Source organism: Tachyglossus aculeatus, chromosome 3, assembly GCF_015852505.1.
Source record: "Tachyglossus aculeatus isolate mTacAcu1 chromosome 3, mTacAcu1.pri, whole genome shotgun sequence".
Lineage (NCBI taxonomy): Eukaryota > Metazoa > Chordata > Mammalia > Monotremata > Tachyglossidae > Tachyglossus > Tachyglossus aculeatus.
In genome coordinates, this window is record NC_052068.1 from 90,342,834 (window position 1) to 90,361,134 (window position 18,301).

The window sequence follows — 18,301 nt, forward strand, 5'->3', positions numbered from 1 at the left end:
AAGCGCTTAATAAATGCCATCGTTATTGTTACTATTGTCAGGGCAAGTCACCTTGGGCAAGTCACTTGGCTTCTCTGGGCCTCAGTTACCTCAGCTGGAAAATGGCAACTAAGACTTTGAGTCCCAATTGGGGCAAGGACTGTGTGCAACCTGATTATCCTGTATCTACTCCAGCGCTTAGTAGGGTGCTTGGCACATAGTGAGCACTTAAACGCCATGAGAATAAAATAGCTCTTGCTGCCCCCAGCACCAGCAAAGCTGCCTTAGCCCAAGTCAAAACGAACACACTTGGGTAGGAAGGGGAGGTAGGGGTGGTGGGTGAAGAGAAGAGACGGGGTAAGGGGCATCAGCAGGCAGCACACCCAGGATCGTCTATCAGGTGGCAGAAACAGTGCTGACCCCGAGAAAGCCACACATGTGGTTTGAAGCCCCAGTGGAGAGGGGAAAAGAGACTCGAGCCGCTCTGGCGGTCCGCCCGCGCTGTTAGGGCTGGAGAATCCTCGCCCCGATCCGCCCCGGGAGGGCATTTCCGCCCCTCGCCACAGCGGGCACGGAGGGGAATTCCCACCCACTCTGGATGGCCCCATAAGGGCGGGAGCTTTTTGGTCGGCGCGTGAGTGGAGTACGCAAGATGGGCTTGCGACAGCTGGCATGGTGGCTAGGCTCCCACCTGCCCTGTTGCTTCCCTGGCCCACATGCAGCACAGCGGCAGCCACCATCAGGGCACCTGGCACCCGATACCGGCGCCGCTCTTGCCCCTGGCACGCGTGTGGGATGAGCTCCTTGCTTCTCCACCCGGTGTGGCTGGCCTGCCTTGGCACCACTTCCCGCTGGTGGCATCAGGGAGGTGGTGTCTGCCAGGGAAGGGTCGGGGAGGAGATGAGAGTAGGGAAACGCAAGAGAACTCGGACCGCTCTGCAAAGTCGGTGCGGCGCCACGAACTCCTGAAAGAGATCTTACCCAGCCCAAAGTCTCTGCTGAATTCTATTTCTTAGACACCGCGTCCTTGAAAGGACTAAACGGGCAGAGAAACGGTTCAGAGAGTCGACCTACATGGCTCCCAGACTTGGATCTGTCGCGGGTGCCACAGCCAACCCTGCCACACGCTTTAAGGGTCATCGATTGAATGATGAGTTATGCTTCCTTCCCCCAAAAAACAGTGCCAAGCTCAGCCACCCGTACCCAAACGATGCCAGCTGCCTCACTTGGGCATGCCGACTGACCGAGTGCTGAGGATTAACGGCCTTAGAAGGTCCGGGAACCTTCTGCACAGAGAATTTGACTGGAGACTCCACAAGCAGGGCTAACGGAAAAATCTCTGAACGGAAGGCACCGCACGACCTCCCAACGGTTACTTCCTGGGCCGTGGAACGCTGCTAACTCAGGTAGCCCGGGGCACACGTGAGCTGGGGGCAAGGCTGGGAACAACAGCAACAGCTTACAGGCTACTGGAGAGTCTGTCTGCTGCCGTCCATCTCTTTCTAGCTGTCCAAAACACAAATGGATGGCAAGAGTGAGTGTGTGTGTGTCTGCGTGCGCCTGCAGTGTAGCAGTGTTGGAAAACAAAGGAGCTTACATGTTTTTCATTGCTCAGGCTGTCCGTGACTGAAGTTGCCCATCTAAAACCAGACGACTGCCTAACTGAAAAGATTTGGTTATCTCAGACTATTTCCTAACACCCCCCAAAACCTCTAATACCAATGTTCTCAGCATTTCAGAAGAGGCAGGGCAAAGGAATAACGATATCGCAAAAAGCCTAACGGGGCACTACCCCCCGCAGGGAGGGGGTCTACCACTATTTCCCGAGTTGGCCATTCTTTTCTGAAAATACTTTCTCATATCAAAGATGATCACACACACACAAAAAGAAAGCCTACCAACCCTATAAGAAATTCATTCATTCAATCGTATTTAGTGAGCGTGTACTGTGTGCAGAGCACTGTACTAAGCGCTTGGACAATACAAGGCACCTGTCCCACCTTCTGGCAGTCAGAACCACGGAATCTGACGGTAAAACCTCAGTGAGACTCAAGTGTGCTAGGGAATGATTGCCTAAAACACTTACATGAACTTTTCCTCCATACGGATGACGACATCTTAAAGATGACACCATTATCAGGGATCAATCCATCGGTGGTATTCATTGAGGGCTTACTGTACGCAGAGCACTGTACTGAGCATTTGGGAGACTACCAGACAACAGAGTCGGTGGACACGTTCCCTGCCCACAACTAGCTTATGGTCTGGAAGGGGAGTCAAAGAAGTATCGATCCACTTGTACCGATACTTCGTGACCTTTCAATACTTGCCACTGCTGACGACACTTTCCGTCTCTTCCTCCCAGCAATGTTAACTTCTCCTCTCCTATCGACTCATACGCCCACAGCTCCCGCCAGCTATTCCAGCCCGATGACACCCTTCTGAAGTCCCAGTTCCCTCTCTTCACCCTCTCTGGCACCTGCCGACTTTGCCGGGTACTTGGCTGTCACAACTGAAACTATCAGGTACGGGCTCCCCAGTTCCCCCTCACCTCCCCTATTCCATCCCAACTCGACTCTCTTTTCCTTCCTAGCTATGTCAAGAGATGGCCCATCTGCTCTCATCAACTTGTACTTCCCAAGCGCTTAGTACAGTGCTCTGCACACAGTAAGCGCTCAATAAATACGATTGAATGAGTGAATGAAAATCTACTCCCTCTACCCTGGCCTTTGACTCCATCCCCTCTCACCTCCTAAAATCCCTTTTACCCACTTTGATTCCCTCCCTGACCATCTTCAACCACTCCACCTCCAACTTCTCCTTCCCTCTGCCTTCAACCATGCTCCTCCCTCCCCTGTATTTAAAAAAAGTCCCCATCTCGTTCCGCTCTCATCCAAACTCCTCAAATGGGTGGTTCATGCACACTTGAACAAAAAAAATAATTGTCAAATGTATTAAAGGTGCTAAAATGTAATAATAACAACAACAAAAATAATAAGGCTATTTGTTAAGCATCAACTATGTGCCAAGCACTGTTCTAAGCACTGGGGTAGCAACAAGATAATCAGGTCAGACACAGTCCCTGTCCTACATGGGTCTCACAGTCTAAGTAGGAGAGAGAACGGGCGATGAATCCCCATTTTACAGATGAGGAAACTGAGGCTCAGAGAAGTTAAATGGCCTGCCCCGGGGCACACAGCAGGTATCTTAGCTGGTCATCCAGCAGACAAGTGGAAGAGCCGGCATTAGAACCCAGGTCCTTCTGACTCCCGGGCTCAGACTCTATTCTTTAGGCTGCACTGCTTATGTTCATTTGTGACCAAATTTCCTGTGGATGTCTTCTTTCTGTGGAAGCTTGGTATCCAGCCTTACAGCTCACGGCCCGCTGTCTGCTACTTGTTGTACTTTACGCACCCAAGTGCACAGTACAATGCTCTGCATAGAGTAAATGCTCAATACCACTGACTGATTGATTTGCCCAGCACTGGTTATATCGTGACAGAGCTTGAAGAGCATCAAGCCACAGGCGGGTGCGGCTCTGAGCATCTTGCCGGGCCGTGGCGACCCGAGCAGCCTTCAGGTTCTGCAGCCGCACGCTGACACGACTGATGAGGTGGCACTGTTCGGATCTCGGGCGCACCCACAGGGTCTCCCTTATCCCTCTTAATCGGGAAGCAGAAGATGGCTCTGGCGATTTACAAGCGTTAGCAACTCTGCGCTAGTGCTTGGCACAATCCCTGATTAGGAGGAGAGTGCGGCTGTTATCTTCCCAATCCCATGTGGTCTGCTGATTCTTTTTTTTTGTTTTTTTTTCACACAGTGACACCAACAACACCTGACAAACTGATCTGGAGTAAACGCTCAGGTTGAGAGCAATATTGAAATACTATAAAAATTATGTGAAATGCTGGAAAGCAACACACTTGGGGGAGATTGTTTCTCGCAAGGAAAGTACCTCCTAGAGTAGTTCTGTAAATCGTTTTTAACAATAACTGGGCAATAAACTGAAATGTCAGTTTATGCACACACAGACTGAGAGCCCTGTGTGGGACAGGGAGTCTGTCCAACCTGATAAACGTGTATCTGCCTCAGAGCTTAGGGCAGTGCTTGACATAGTTTAAGTGTTTAATACCTTAAAAAACAAAACATGCACAACAAGCTGCTCAGTAGGGGCTATGGTACAAATTTTCAGGACCTGGGCTCTTCTGCCCTTCAACTCCTGGGCTAGAACCACCACTGACGTGCTCAGTTCAGCCCCAAGAAAGGGATTCTCGAAGTGTCTGCTACACCCAGGCCACATCTACAGTGGTGGAAGAGGAAGGGATAGAACTTTTCTGTCACATATGAGTCCTACTGGTACCCTGAAAGAAGAGCTGGGGAATGCCAAGTGGCATTTCCGATTTTCCGAATGGGGTTTCTTGGGAAAACAACAACAATGGCACTTGAAAGGCAATACCTTTCTTAAGCACTCAACAAGGATTCAAAAGCTAGCCTCACGGTTAAATCTAGCATCAGGCCTCACCTACTAGGATGATCACGACCTTAGTATTAATCTCCAAAAGGCTCTAAAATGCACACCGGCAAGTGTTTCCAGATCAAAAAGAGAAGGAAAATTCCCCCAATTAAATTCCATATCATTACTCAAAGGCAAAGGGTAGAAAGAGAAATGCATTTATATGGCTTCTTGACCCCTGACTGAACACCTCACTTTCCCACGCTATTCACCCTCCCCTCTGCATCGCATATGCTCTTGGATGGATACCCCTTCAGCACTTTGAAAGTCACCCGACTCCCAGCCCCCTACTGTCTAGACTCCCCTAGACTCCCCCTACCTCTCTAGACTGTAAGCTCCTGCTGAGCAGGGGTGTGTCTACCAATTCTCTAGTACTGAATTCTAACAAGTGCTTAGTGCAGTGCTCTGTATGCAGTAAGCACTCAATAAATACCACCGACTGGACGATAAAAGTGCAAGTGCCATTACACAAACACTGAGCTCCTAACCCTCAAGGACCAAGGCTAATGGCCACTCTTTCCTAAAATTCTGGCTCACGCCTAGTAAGACAAAACTCGTTTCAGTTTGGAAAAAAAATGAAAGATTAAGTCTCAGTTTTGAATCAATACCTGGATTTTAAATTAGATAATAACTAGAGCTTACATTTAGTCATTAACTATGTGGCATGATCAATATTTTCTCTGTGCGTCTGTTAACGGTTACTACCGCTTGATGAGGCTATAATAATAACAACGATGATGGCATTTATTAAGCGCTTACTATGTGCAAACTGCATACTGGGGGCGAAAAAAGAAACACCTGAGAAGTTTCTAGTGGTAGTCTCTTACCTCATAAATGTTGGGATGCCACATTTTGGTCAGGAATCTGAAGGTAGGTGGTGAATATGGATAGTCAATAGGAAATTTAATATGAGCCTGGAATGAGAAAGATACAAAATACAAATAAGTGATATTAGTTACTGGACCCCCCCCCCCCCTTAATGATGCACCTACTTAACACCTCACCCCTCAAGAACACCAATGAAGCAAAGCTGCCCTTTGTAGGGGGTTGCCAGCTCACAAAGCAACCATAAAAACACCACCGTTTAAATTTAGTGCTGCCTCGAGGAGCAACGTCCACACTTCTACTCTAAGTCTTCATTTCCAAACATTTGCAGAGAGCCTCCTAAAACCATGCCAAGCTGTCAAGCTAAAGAAAGACTGCTCTAGAAAACTAACTTCGGGAATCAAGGCCCTCCACTGGCAGCTCTTGCCAAAACACTTAGTCGTGTGGCACTGCCAAAGGACTCTGTTTCAAGTTGAATATCAATCGATTTTAACTAATGCTAATAGATTCTGAGACCCTAAAAGCACTGCCCAAATCCAAAAACGCTAAGCAGATGCAAGATTTTGGTTGCAGCACACAACAGGAAGGGGAAGAGGGAAGACAAAGGGGGGAAAAAAAAAACCCACCTCCCAAAGCATCCTCCTCACTTGAGCTACAACAAGGCAGCGATGAAGAGGTATGGCTCCAGAGTAGGTAATGCAGACAGACAGGGGTAAGCCAAAGTCAAGATTGAATATCAAGGATGAATAAAATTTATCTGACTCTGGAGCCAGAGATGCGCTCACTCCAAGTTCTTAAAGCAGTCAAGTTACGTTAGGACACAAAACAATAGTGCAGGCTTTGTAGTTGAAATATTCTAGGGTAACCTATGCACACCCTGACTCCCCATTTCAAGCAGATGAGGTATTATGAGGCCGCCTGTTACAAGTCAATGATTAAAGTCAGAAGCAGGGCCTTCCCACCCAAGTCATCCTGCTGTCTGCTTATGGGTCCCTAGCAGGAATCAATCTGACACCCCCGTACATCATAATTCACGATACAAAAACGTTTCCCACATAAAAAAAAAAAGACTTGGTACTCCTCAAAAAAAATGTAGAAAAGAAAGTCCCCACCACGTCAACTTGGTAGGGACTAATATTAGGCACTCTTCAAGTGAAACCGTTCTGTGGCAGTATCAACTGGCCTTGGATACGTAGAGCCATTATATGGAAACAAAGGCTAAGTGTTGACGTTCCCAAACCCTCAAAAGCTAAACAGAAGTCTAGGCCAAAGAAAACTCTAAAGGAGCAAACGTCGGAGTATTTTAGGCACTCTCAACCAAGATTTTGCAACCTCATCCGCTTTGAACCCAAGGCACAACAATAAAATCCTCACCACAAAAATCTCAGAGAGGTTAAGGCTCAGCTGGGACAGCGGTGGCAAAAGTAGCTTTTTTGTTTTGTTTTCTTCTTGATGAGCCTGTCAGGAGAGTCACCCCCAAGTGTTCGCTACGAGAGTCAGAGGCACCCGCGTGGTGCCATTCGGTTCCAACCTTCATTTAACTCCCCTTTGGGGACTCGGGCAGCTCGGTGTAAAAGTCTCCCGACAGTACAATTACAGGGACAAACTTCCACCTCAAAATGGTGATTTCCCCCCAAGGTGACTTAGACTTTTAGCAACGGAAACCGAGACTTTCTTTTGTAAACTGCTAGAACAGCATCTACACTGGAAATCTGTCTTCAACCTCGGGGAGGGGGGCGGGAGGGGCCCAGAAATCAACATTGGCAATCATTTATAGGATGGTAAAATACAGCTTCCTCCTCCTGCAGAGGCCTTGTTATCACGAAAGCCAAGCTGCAGACTCATCACTTGCTTTTATTATAGATTATGCGGTTGGGTCAGGAGGGCCAGGGAGCAGTATTCTGTTCCGGAGGCGGTAAATATAAGCCATCCGTTTGGAGCGCGCACCGTGCATACATGGAGAAAATCACAAAGTTCAAGAATAGGGAGGGGCTCTCAAGTCCAGTGCCTCGGCCTTCAGTGCATACATGGAGAAAATCACGAAGTTCAAGAATGGGGAGGGCCTCAATGAAGTCTAGTCCAGTGCCTCGGCCTTCCGGCGACTACATCCAAATCCGCCTCAAGTGAGTAGCTCTTCCCACAGCTCTCCCGGAGAGTCACAGCCTGACTCTATAATCCTGCAGGTAGCAGCATCTTCCTTAGATCTAAACTATGTCTTCCATGCCATAATTTGATCTTATTTTCTTTTGCTTTGTCCTCAGGGAATTTGGAGAACCAGTCAGCTGGTTCTCCACGCTCTGGACACCACCACCTTACATATCCTTAATGACCTTTAAGTCACGGTCTTCTCTTTGACCGCATGAAAAATTCTAGTTCCAGTTTCCCCTCCAGTTCTCCCCTAACCCTCTCCAAGCTCTTCTCGTCCCCCTGGTTCTTCTTGTGCTGCAATCACAGTCACCCCCGCTCATATTTAGGTCATCTACTCTTGCTCCCCAAATGTATTACGTGACCTTATCCTTAATGAAGTTTACCCTCCGCTCAACCGAGGACATTTTGAATCCCGATCTTTCCCTCGACATACTGCCCAATCCATCTGGTCTGAAGTCATCTATAAACTCAGGGAGTCTACGTTTGTGTTCCCGGACGTACGCATGGCCTGGTGGAACACAGGAGTGCCAACTTTTCAACTGGGCACAAGAATGAATAATCTCTCCAAGATAGCTAGCCCAATTAATTTACTTCTTTTTTTAAGGTATTTGTTAAGCACTTCCTTTATGCCGGGCACTGTACTAAGCGCTGGGGAGGATACAAGATAATCGGGTTGGATGCAATCCATGTCCTACGTGGGGCTCCCGGTCTTAATCCCCGTTTTACAGACGAGGTAACATGCACAGAGAAGTGAGGCAACTTGGACCAGGACACACAGCAGACAAGCGGTGGAGCCAGTATGAGAACCCAGGTCCTCTGAACTCCTAGGCCCGTGCTCTATCCGCTAGGCCACGCAGCCTTCTCTTCTCCCCACATCATATGCCAACCCCTACCCCTGGGCTTCCACAACCATCTGGCAGCACTTCCGCACTCACTACGCACTTACAGACCCTCACCCGAAGCAGGAGTGAATGCCAAGGACCATCTTGGGTATTCCACGAGACGGAAGGTGCAATAGGAATTTTGAAAAATAGCTGGCTAACGAGATAAATGCCTGCTGGGTCCGTCTGCCTCCAATTCTTCCACCTGCTCACAAAAATGCCCGCGATACTTCCCAGAAAAGACTTGAGTTATTCTTCCTGTTTCACATTTCTTCATTAGAATGAAAAGAAAGTAACCTTCCCAATCACATACCAGCCCGCCTGGTGGTAGTGGTGGTCAAAGTTTTCGAAGAAACTTCTTTCTTTGAAAAATAATTTGCAAAAATCCCGTTGCTCGGTAGGGACAGTCTCTATATGTTGCTGACTTGTACTTCCCAAGCGCTTAGTACAGTGCTCTGCACACTGTAAGCACTCAATAAATATGACTGACTGAACCAATACCAACAACATCCATAACTGCTGGATGAGGCCGGTGCCCTAACTTCACTTCCAAAATGTGGTGTTTAAGTCCAAACACATTTTCGAAGTAAAACAAAAGCTGGACACTATTCTGTGATCCTTAATAATAATAATAATAATAATAATAATAATGGCATTTATTAAGTGCTTACTATGTGCAAAGCACTGTTCTAAGCGCTGGGGAGGTTACAAGGTGATCAGGTTGTCCCACGGGGGGCTCACAGTCTTAATCCCCATTTTACAGATGAGGGAACTGAGGCCCAGAGAAGTGAAGTGACTTGCCCAAAGTCACACAGCTAAGTGGCGGAGCTGGGATTTGAACCCATGACCTCTGACTCCAGAGCCCGTGCTCTTTCCACTGAGCCACGCTGCTTCTCGTAGATCCTTTTAGTAGTAGTAGTAATAGCAGTATTTTAAATCTGTTACATCGTACTCTCCCAAACACTTAGTAAAGTGCTCTGCACATCATAAGTACTCAATAAATACGACTGATTTGTAAACTTTATTCATCTCACCCTACAGCACTGAGGTTCCTATCTCCCCCTTCTAGACTGTGGGCCCGTTGTTGGGTAGGGACCGTCTCTATATGTTGCCAACTTGTACTTCCCAAGCGCTTAGTACAGTGTTCTGCATACAGTAAGTGCTCAATAAATACGATTGAATGAATGAATGAATGTCTTCCCCTCTAGAACTTAAGCTCCTTGTGGGCAGGGAACATGTCTACAGCACTGTACTAAGCGTTCTGGAGAGTACAATACAACAACTCTGTTATATTGAACACTCCCGAGCACTGAGTACAGTGCTCCACACACAGTAAGCGCTCTATAAATACAACTGGATGACTGCTTGATGACATCTGGCTAGCACATCTCTTGGCATGATGCTTCACTTATTTCACTAAATGCAATTTCACAACAATTTAGAAAAAACATCAAGTTCCGATTCGAAATGCATAAGATTTAATGCTATAATTTCCAATAATAACAATAATAATAATAGCATCAGTTCAGCACACACTACGCACCAAGCAGTGTTCTGAGTACTAGGGTATACAAAATCATCGGGTCAAACACAGTCCCTGCCCACCTGGGGCTCCCAATCTAAAGGGAAGGAGAAGAGGAATTTAATCCTCATTTTACAGATGAGGAAACTGAGGCAGGGTTCCCTTAGGTCATTCGGCTGACAAATGACAGAGCCTGCACTGGAACCCAGATCTCCCAACTCCCAGGCCTGAGCTCTTTCGTCCAAGCCTCCTTGCTTCAGAATAAGACCAATAATAATTATGGTATTTGTTTAGTGCTTACTATGTGCCAGGAAGTGTACTAAGCACTGGATTCAAGCAAAGCGGGTTGGACTCAGTCCCTGTCCCCCATGGGGCTCACAGTCTCAATCCCCATTTTACAGGTGAGGGAACTGAGAGGCACAGAGAAGTGAAGTGACTTACCCAAGGTCACACAGCAGACAAGTGGCGGGGCCAGGATTAGAACCCATGACCTTCTGATTCCCAGGCCCGTGCTCTATCCACTAAGCCACGCTACAGTAGCTAGTTACTTTAATAGAGGATCTTCAAGAGTTCTCACCTTCTAAGCACTTTAGTTCTCGACCCATCTACCCCCACCAACCATTTAAACTTTAAACTGTTGTTTCCCCTACCTGTAATTAATTTTAATATCTGCCTCCCCTCACTAAACCGTACGCTTCTTGAAGGCAAGGAGAGTGTTTACTAATCACCGTGCTCTCCCAAGGACTCAGTGCAGTTCTCTGCACCGAGTATTCAATAAATACGACTGATTGATTGACTGATGATCTTCTCAAAGCCTCCCTTGGCACGATATTTTGAGTTGAGGTTCTTCTGGCCCACAAATGCTACTACCAACCCTTCCATTTCTCCCATAAGCAAATTTCAGGACTTGGCATTCGGTTAGTATAATCAGTGGAGAAACCAAAAAACACGCACAACCCTATTTTCCTTTTTCTGATGACTGTAGTAACAGAATCATTTACACAGATTCCTGCAAATTATTTTTACCCTTGTTCTTCCATGTTGCTGTCTCCCCTTCGATTTGTTTGCCCTCCACTGGACTGTTCCTAATAACTTATTGGCGCAACCACTGGCAAAATTTAAAATAATGAGCATTACTTGGATCTGCTCCTGCTGGGTTGGGTGTATTAAGAAGGGCATACAAATTCAGTCAATCAATCAATTGTATCTGAGTGCTTACTGTGTGCAGAGCCATGTACTAAGCGCTTGGGAGGGTACAACGCAACAGTATAACAGACACTTTCACTGCCCTCAACGGGCTTACAGTCTAGAGGGGGAGACGGACATTAATATAAGCAAATACATTACCGATGTGTACCCAAACGCTGTGGGGCTGAGGGGTGAATAAAGGGAGCAAGTAAAGGTGACACACAAGGGAATGGGAGAGAAGGAATGAGGACTTAGTGTGGGAAGGGTTCTTGGAGATGGGCCTTCAATAAGGCTTTGAAGGTGGAGAGAGTCTGTCACATATGAAGAGGAGATGAGGACAAGGTAAGAGTGAGTAGGTCAGCAACAGAGGAGCCAAGTGTGTGGACTGGGTTGCAGTAGCCGAACAGTGCAAAACTGTTCAACAATGTGTTCTCTCTTCTGTCCACTCAGCATTAAAAAAGATAGTGCAAGTGTCTTGGGTAGATAAACTGCAGAGACGGAGCCCTGATTTATAGGCTTAATTTCTCTCCAATTATGCAACCGTGCGTCAACCAGCATTCTGGCCCTCTTCAGTTTGGAATTGCCTTCATTCTCCTAGGGGGAAAAAGTCACGGCCTGCCAACATAGGTGGTGTCGAGAAGACAACCACAAATTTAAAGAGAAATATTTCAGCACGGATCTTTTTAAAGAAAAACACTTTAGGCTCTTTTTTAAGCCCAAAGGTAAACAGATTCTCAGCACCATATTGCCAGGATTTAAAAATTCCACCAAAGCCAGAAGGAGGAGAAACTGTGCGCTTTGTTTTAGGAGAGGTCCCAGAAGGCAATTTGAGAACAACAAAAAAAGATCAGGAGAATGGAAAATGCCCAAGCAGGGAAAATGGATCTGCTGGCATCCCGCTGAGCACTGAAGGATAATGTGGGCAAAGACCACACGTGCACTTTGTCCTGTGGCTTGCTTGTTGGTCTCCGGGCCCCAGAAGAAACAAGAGGATTTCTCTGCGCCGGTTACGGTTATGTGTCTCGGGACTGAGGCTCATCTGTCCCTTCTGACAGGACAGTCCATTCAGCACTGCTCTAAGGGATTCGGTTCTACTTAAATCCAGAGGCCGACTTGAATCTTGCCTATTTGGGGAGTCTCCCTGGACCACTTACGTCACTGGCACGGCGGTGCGTACTGAAAACACAAAAGGAGGATTCATGGCCCAAGGTAAGAGAAGCACTATGGCGTAATGGAAAGAGCCCGGACCCTGCGAGTCAGAAGGACCTGGGTTCTGATCCCACCTCCGCCACCTGTGTGCAGTGTGGGAAAGTCAATTCACTCTCTGGGCCTCAGGTCCCTCGTCTGTAAAATGGGCATTAAGACTGTGAGCCCCATGTGGGACAGGGACTGGTTCCGACCCAATTATCTTGTATCTACCCCGGCAATTAGTTATGGTGTTTGGCAAATAGTAAGCACTTAAATGGCATTAGAGGGGGAGAGGGGTGGACAGAGAGGCCAGAAGAAGCCAAGCAATCAGGACTGGAGAAGAACCTAGCCTCTTTTCCAAGCAACTGTACCTAGATAAACTATTTTCTCTCTTTCCTCTCTTCACTCTCTCTTCCCCCCCCAACCCCAATCCCCAATCCATGGACTACAGAGCCCCTGCCCCTATGCTGTAACACCTTCTCAATTTGAGAGACGAGGGGGTGGGGGCTAGGAGGAAAGTTTTGAGCCTCACCCAATTTTGGCCTGGTTTCGGACTTAACATCCAGAGGAGAAGCGTGCTTGGCCAAGCTATACAGAAGGGCCAGGTTTCAGAGTGGCAGGCAAGGCCGGGCTCTGAGCTTCACAGAACGAGGGGGAAGGGATCACTTGGGGTTTGAGGGACCATCACCCCCAATTCTACAATACTTCTTGGCTCATACCCAGTGCCACCACAGGCAGAGGGAAAGGGAGACAACAGAGAGGTGATGTCAGGGCCAATCGGGTCCAGCCAAAAACCAGTCGTACAGGAACTCCCTAGTTAAGCACTCTCAAGTAGCTCCTTGAAAATAGACTCTTCAGCAAAAAAGCTCTGAACAACCGTTTCCCCCAGGAAAAAAAATAATATAATGAGCATTAATGTGGTCCCAAGATCCAAAAAACAACACCAATACATCAAGTAATTAAGAAACCCGATATAGCTGCATGGTCAAATAGCAATGTAAATAAGCACCACTAAGAAAAAAAATTTTTTTAATTAGGTGCTTTTGTTGCATACATATAAGTACCCATTCCTCCTGAATACTGAAAGAGTGGGGAAGAGAAAGAAAATTATATATTAAATTAATATTAAATATTAAATTTAATAATATCAAATATTATTAAATTAAACAGCGAGAGTCTCACTCAACAGCAACTTACAAACTCTATACAAGCATCAGGAGGGCACCATCATCATCAATGATATTAACTGAGCGCTTACTTTTTGTAGAGCATTGTGCTATGCGTTTGGGAGAATACAACAGAGTTAAACACGATCACTGCCAAAGACATGCTTAAGGTTTAGGAGGCCAGTATGCAGGATGAGACATTTTTCTTTTCTGGGTTCTTTCACTGTCCGAACCGGAGGCTTCTAGGGAAGTGGGATTCTCTGCTCCAGGCTGGGAGTGAAGAAGCTGGGCTTTTATCTTTTTTCCACCTTTCAATCAATCCAAGATATTTATTGAGCCACTTGCTGTGTGCAAAGCAGTGTACTAAGCGCTTGGGAGAGTACACTATAACAGCATTGGTAGAGGTGTTCCCTGCCCACAATGAGCTCACGGTCTATTCCACTCCATCATTCTCTATGAGTGCCACTTTTTCTGCCGTTCCCCTTCTAATCGGGGCGTTGGGTGACAAGAAGAGTTACCGCCCAGGGAGGAGTGGGGGGTCCCTTGTGCTGGCGGCCCAGTTGTGGAGTCTAGCTCAGGGCAAGGGTTGTACCTCTTGATGAAGGATGGCTCGCAGAGACATGGGATGGGTATATCTTGTTTCCTAGCTGGGCCGGTGATCACTTTGGGGGTACTGGTGGGGGATACAGGCAAACAGCACTAAGTATTTGGGTACTCAGAGCTCCCCTGACTTCCCCCTATCCAAAATGTCTTTTCAGTGCCTGCCTCCCCAGTTAGAAAGCAAACTCCTTGAATGCAGGGATCGTGTCCACTAATTCTATGGTATTTCCCCCAAGCTCTTGGTACTGTGCTCTGCACACAGAAGGCACTCAACAAACGCTATTGATTGACAAGAGGCCGCGTTACCGATCCTTCCCAATCCGCCCAGAGACAGAAGTGACACTAGTGACCCTATAGTACCCTGGGAAACGACCTCCCTTGCCTATGTACGGCCCTGCCAATTTCCAGCTCTGCCCTAGTTGCCGAGTTGAAGGATGGCTGTCGATTCTTTTGTTGCTGCTGTTCTGGGTTTCGTTTTGCCGAACAGCGTGCTGCTCGAAATACGGGCATTAAAATGCAATAGCACTGTCGCAGAAGAGCCCTAAAAAGGAGAACGTTCCAGCAGAGGATCCCTGTAACAGAACAATCGTAGGTACAGCACTCAAGGAGGCCTTCGGGCTCGCATGGAATTCCGGCACACCTCTTAATTAAAGCCACCATTGATTCCGTGCAGATGTGTTTGTGTTTCTAGCTGTACTTTCCTCTTTTTGCCATTTCCTCCACTTGAGATCAGAAACTCCATAAGGGCAGAAAGCATCTATTTCCTCTGTATCCTTAGTAATCTACTCTCAGTGGCTATGATTTCCAAGTGCCATTCACGGCAGAGAAATATTGTGAGTAGAATTAAGTGCCTCATAAGCCGCACCAACCACCGGAAAAACAAGACTCCAGCGATAACGGAAACCTTACAGCGCTGGACAAAAACTACAAGCGACCTATCAAGCACAGAGTCTATTAAACCCGTGGTGTGGGCCACTGTGGTAACACAAACTGTTTGCATCAATGATAGAGAAAGCCAGCTTCAATTGGCTTGAAGTACTCTAAAATATGACCGTGGCTAAGACACTTTAAAAGTACCATTTTGGCTCCTGGAGAAACTGACAGTGCTTTGGTGAAATGATTCAACTAAAAAGTTAGGGTTAACAGCCCATTCACTTTTGAATATTTAATCCCTGGGCATATAGTCTAAAAAGAATTGAAAGCAACTAGCAGCAATTTAGTTTTGTTTTTTGTTTTTTTTTTTTAAAAAAGTCACTTACCGGCTCTCCCCCACCCCATATCAATGGAATCTAAAAACACAAACTGGCAGCAATCCCTTGACCAGCAGTCTTCGGTAGTTATATACGGCTAACGAACGCTTAGTCCCTGTCCTAAAAACATATCTATTAACATCCTAAAGTCTGCTCTATCCTCTTCTATATTGTACATGGATTAATCAGAATTCTAAGTACTATTTATGATTTCTAAATGGAAAGGAGTCCTGCAAACAAGATCCACTCAATATCATAAGGCCCCTACAATTCTTCCTCCTCATCCAGGGACATGATTTCAAATGATGCTCAAGATATGGATCCAGGGGGATTCACCCACATACATTCCAATGACAAACTGCAAAGAGTCCTTAAGATTAGGAATAAAGGCAACATTACCCATTAATGGGAAAACGCTCAAGGGTACAGCGAACTCAAAAAAGTGCCCTTCAGGTGCCACTTGCCTTACATGTAATTTATTTATATTAATGTCTGTCTCCCCCTCTAGACTGTAAGCTGGTTGTGGGCAGGGAATGTCACTTACTCTACTCTTCCAAGCACTTAGTACCATAGCGCTTAGTACAGTAAGCTCTCAATAAATACAACTGAGTGAATAAGCAGATGGCAGCAAGTGAAAAAAAGCAGTGAGAAAAACATCCCTTTTTACCATGTGGTTGAATGTGAGCCTATTGGATTGATAACAGCAGGCAAGAGTGGGCCTTCACTGACTCAAACCATTTTTAAAATCTTTTTTAAAAAAAAAGCTACAACATACTTAAACCACACCCTGAAGACTATGCTTGCTTTTTATTTTTGTATTTGTCACTCAATAGCTCATTCGGCACCACATCCCCGAGGGCATTTAATATTTGATGAGTGATCATTTTCAGAATAAGTGAGAAAGATGAATTCCACACTCTCCCTACTTTCAGTTCTGCTCAGGGGATCATGACAGTCATGAAGGTGCACAGGCAAAGAGGAAACAGTTGCTAAGGGGCAAATATGACATCCAGAGTCCGTTTCTGACACACTGCTTTCCACTGTTGCGCTCACTGGCTCTGGGGCTGATGACAAAGATGAAGCAAGAATTTCCTGACAGGGAGGATGACTAGATTTTAAGCCGCATTTACAGAACCATGTGACAAAACACTTTCTCTGAATACCTTTAAAACAGTGATTTACAGACAGTTTGCATGTGGTCTTCCCTGAAGACAGGAGACTGGACCAGATGATCTCTCAAGGTCCCTGGCCCAGTTTTTTAATTTTATGAAAACAGCAGCAATGGAAGAGGAGTGGTTGTTGCAACAATCCAGCCCTATAGGAGTTTGTTTCAAGGCAAAAACGAATGGGAAGCAAAGGCTCCCCACACAGACATCCTCTTGACACCTATAGGACACACCTTTAAATGGGCTGGAGCTATATATTCTGAATAAACTTGCCATGAAAATTGGCATGGATGCCAATTACTTAAATTTACTTGTTCTGTGATTCCTATAATAATAATAATAATGATGATGAGGAGGAGGAGGATGTTATTTGTTACGCGCTATGTGCCAAGCACTGTTCTAAGCACTGGGGGAGATACAAGGTAATCAGGTTGTCCAACGTGGGGCTCACAGTCTTAATCCCCATTTTACAGATGAGGTAACTGAGGCACAGAGAAGTTAAGTGACTTGCCCAAAGTCACAGAGCTGACAAGTGGCAGAGCCAGGATTAGAACCCACAACCTCTGACTCCCAAGCCCGTGCTCCTTCCATTAAGCCACACTGCTTCTATAATAATTGTCACTTTCTCCTAATAGTATTCTGGCAAAGCAGAATAAGCTGAATTCCATAAACCAACACAGTTGTTTATGCAAACTTCTTAACAACAAAGTTCTTTGGTGATGAAATTAGAATTTTTTTTTAATATCGGGAGGTTCCAAGGGAACTTATTGATATTAATTTTAAGTATAACAACCCATCTTCTTTACATCCAGTTACGTGTGTGACTCAGGTCACACACTATTAAGCACAGTGGCTGGATTTCCACCCGAACAGCAAATATATGCTAAAACTGCAGCACAGTAGATCATAGAAGAATTCAAGAGTTGCTAGAAATCAAGCAGGCTTCAAAGGAAGTTTTCACATCCTTCTTGTGATTTTTAGAAATAAGACACACTCCCATCTGCCATGGACAGTTTAGGTGCAGTCCTACGAAAGAAGCTGTGCTTGTAGCTCTTTTCATCAGTTGGCATTCTATGAACAAGGACCTTACTCATAACTGAAAAAAAGTTTTGTCGTCACTGACATTCAGGAGTAAGCAGAAGCCTAAAGACAGAGAACCTGCACTGATAACAAAAGAACATTTTACGCTACTTCAATTTAAATATTATGCATCCCACGGTTTCACTAATCCTTTACATTAATTCTTCAGAATGAACATTAAATGCAATTCCAATCATTAAAATACAAGACACTGCTTAACTGGGAAGAATACAAGCCGTCCAAGGCTTCCGTTGCGTCATTCCTTCAGTGGTATGAGCGTTACGTGCAGAGCACTTTACTAAGCTCTTGGGAGAGTACAATACAACAGAGTTGGTAGGCGTGTTCTCGGCCCAAAACGAGAAGCAACATGGACTAGTGGGTAGAGCATAGGCCTGCGAGTCAGAAGGGAGTCAGCATTCACCCTTGTAGGTGGCAGGGATACAGGCAGGGACTCCAAGAAGCCACACAATTTATCCTGGAGGTGCCATTTCTGGTTTAGGATGGAGTCCTAAAATCAGGCACCCATCGTTAGAGTCTCTCTCTCTCACACATACATACATACACAACAACAAAAAAGCCATGGGACCCAGACAGGATCTAACTAGCTTTACCTCTTTTCCAGTGGAACCTACTGTATTTACCTGTATCCCAAAAGGGCATTTCTGGCATTCGTGAGTTACTCTCACCAGAACTTGGGCATGTAATGGCTGAACGTCTTTCATTCATTTAACCAGCAATATTTAGTGAGCATCCTGTGTGTAGCAAACGCTGTACTGAGCAGAGTAAGCATCTAAC

At 46.1% G+C, this 18,301-nt stretch overlaps 1 protein-coding gene across 1 annotated transcript in view; it reads right to left on the bottom strand.

Moving 5' to 3' along the window:
- UBE2R2 (ubiquitin conjugating enzyme E2 R2) overlaps window positions 1-18,301 on the bottom strand; it is an 87,208-nt gene that overhangs the window by 11,604 nt on the left and 57,303 nt on the right. The window contains exon 2 of the mRNA XM_038743664.1: window positions 5,320-5,406. Coding sequence (XP_038599592.1) covers window positions 5,320-5,406 — 87 coding nt within the window. The remainder of the gene's footprint in view (window positions 1-5,319; window positions 5,407-18,301) is intronic.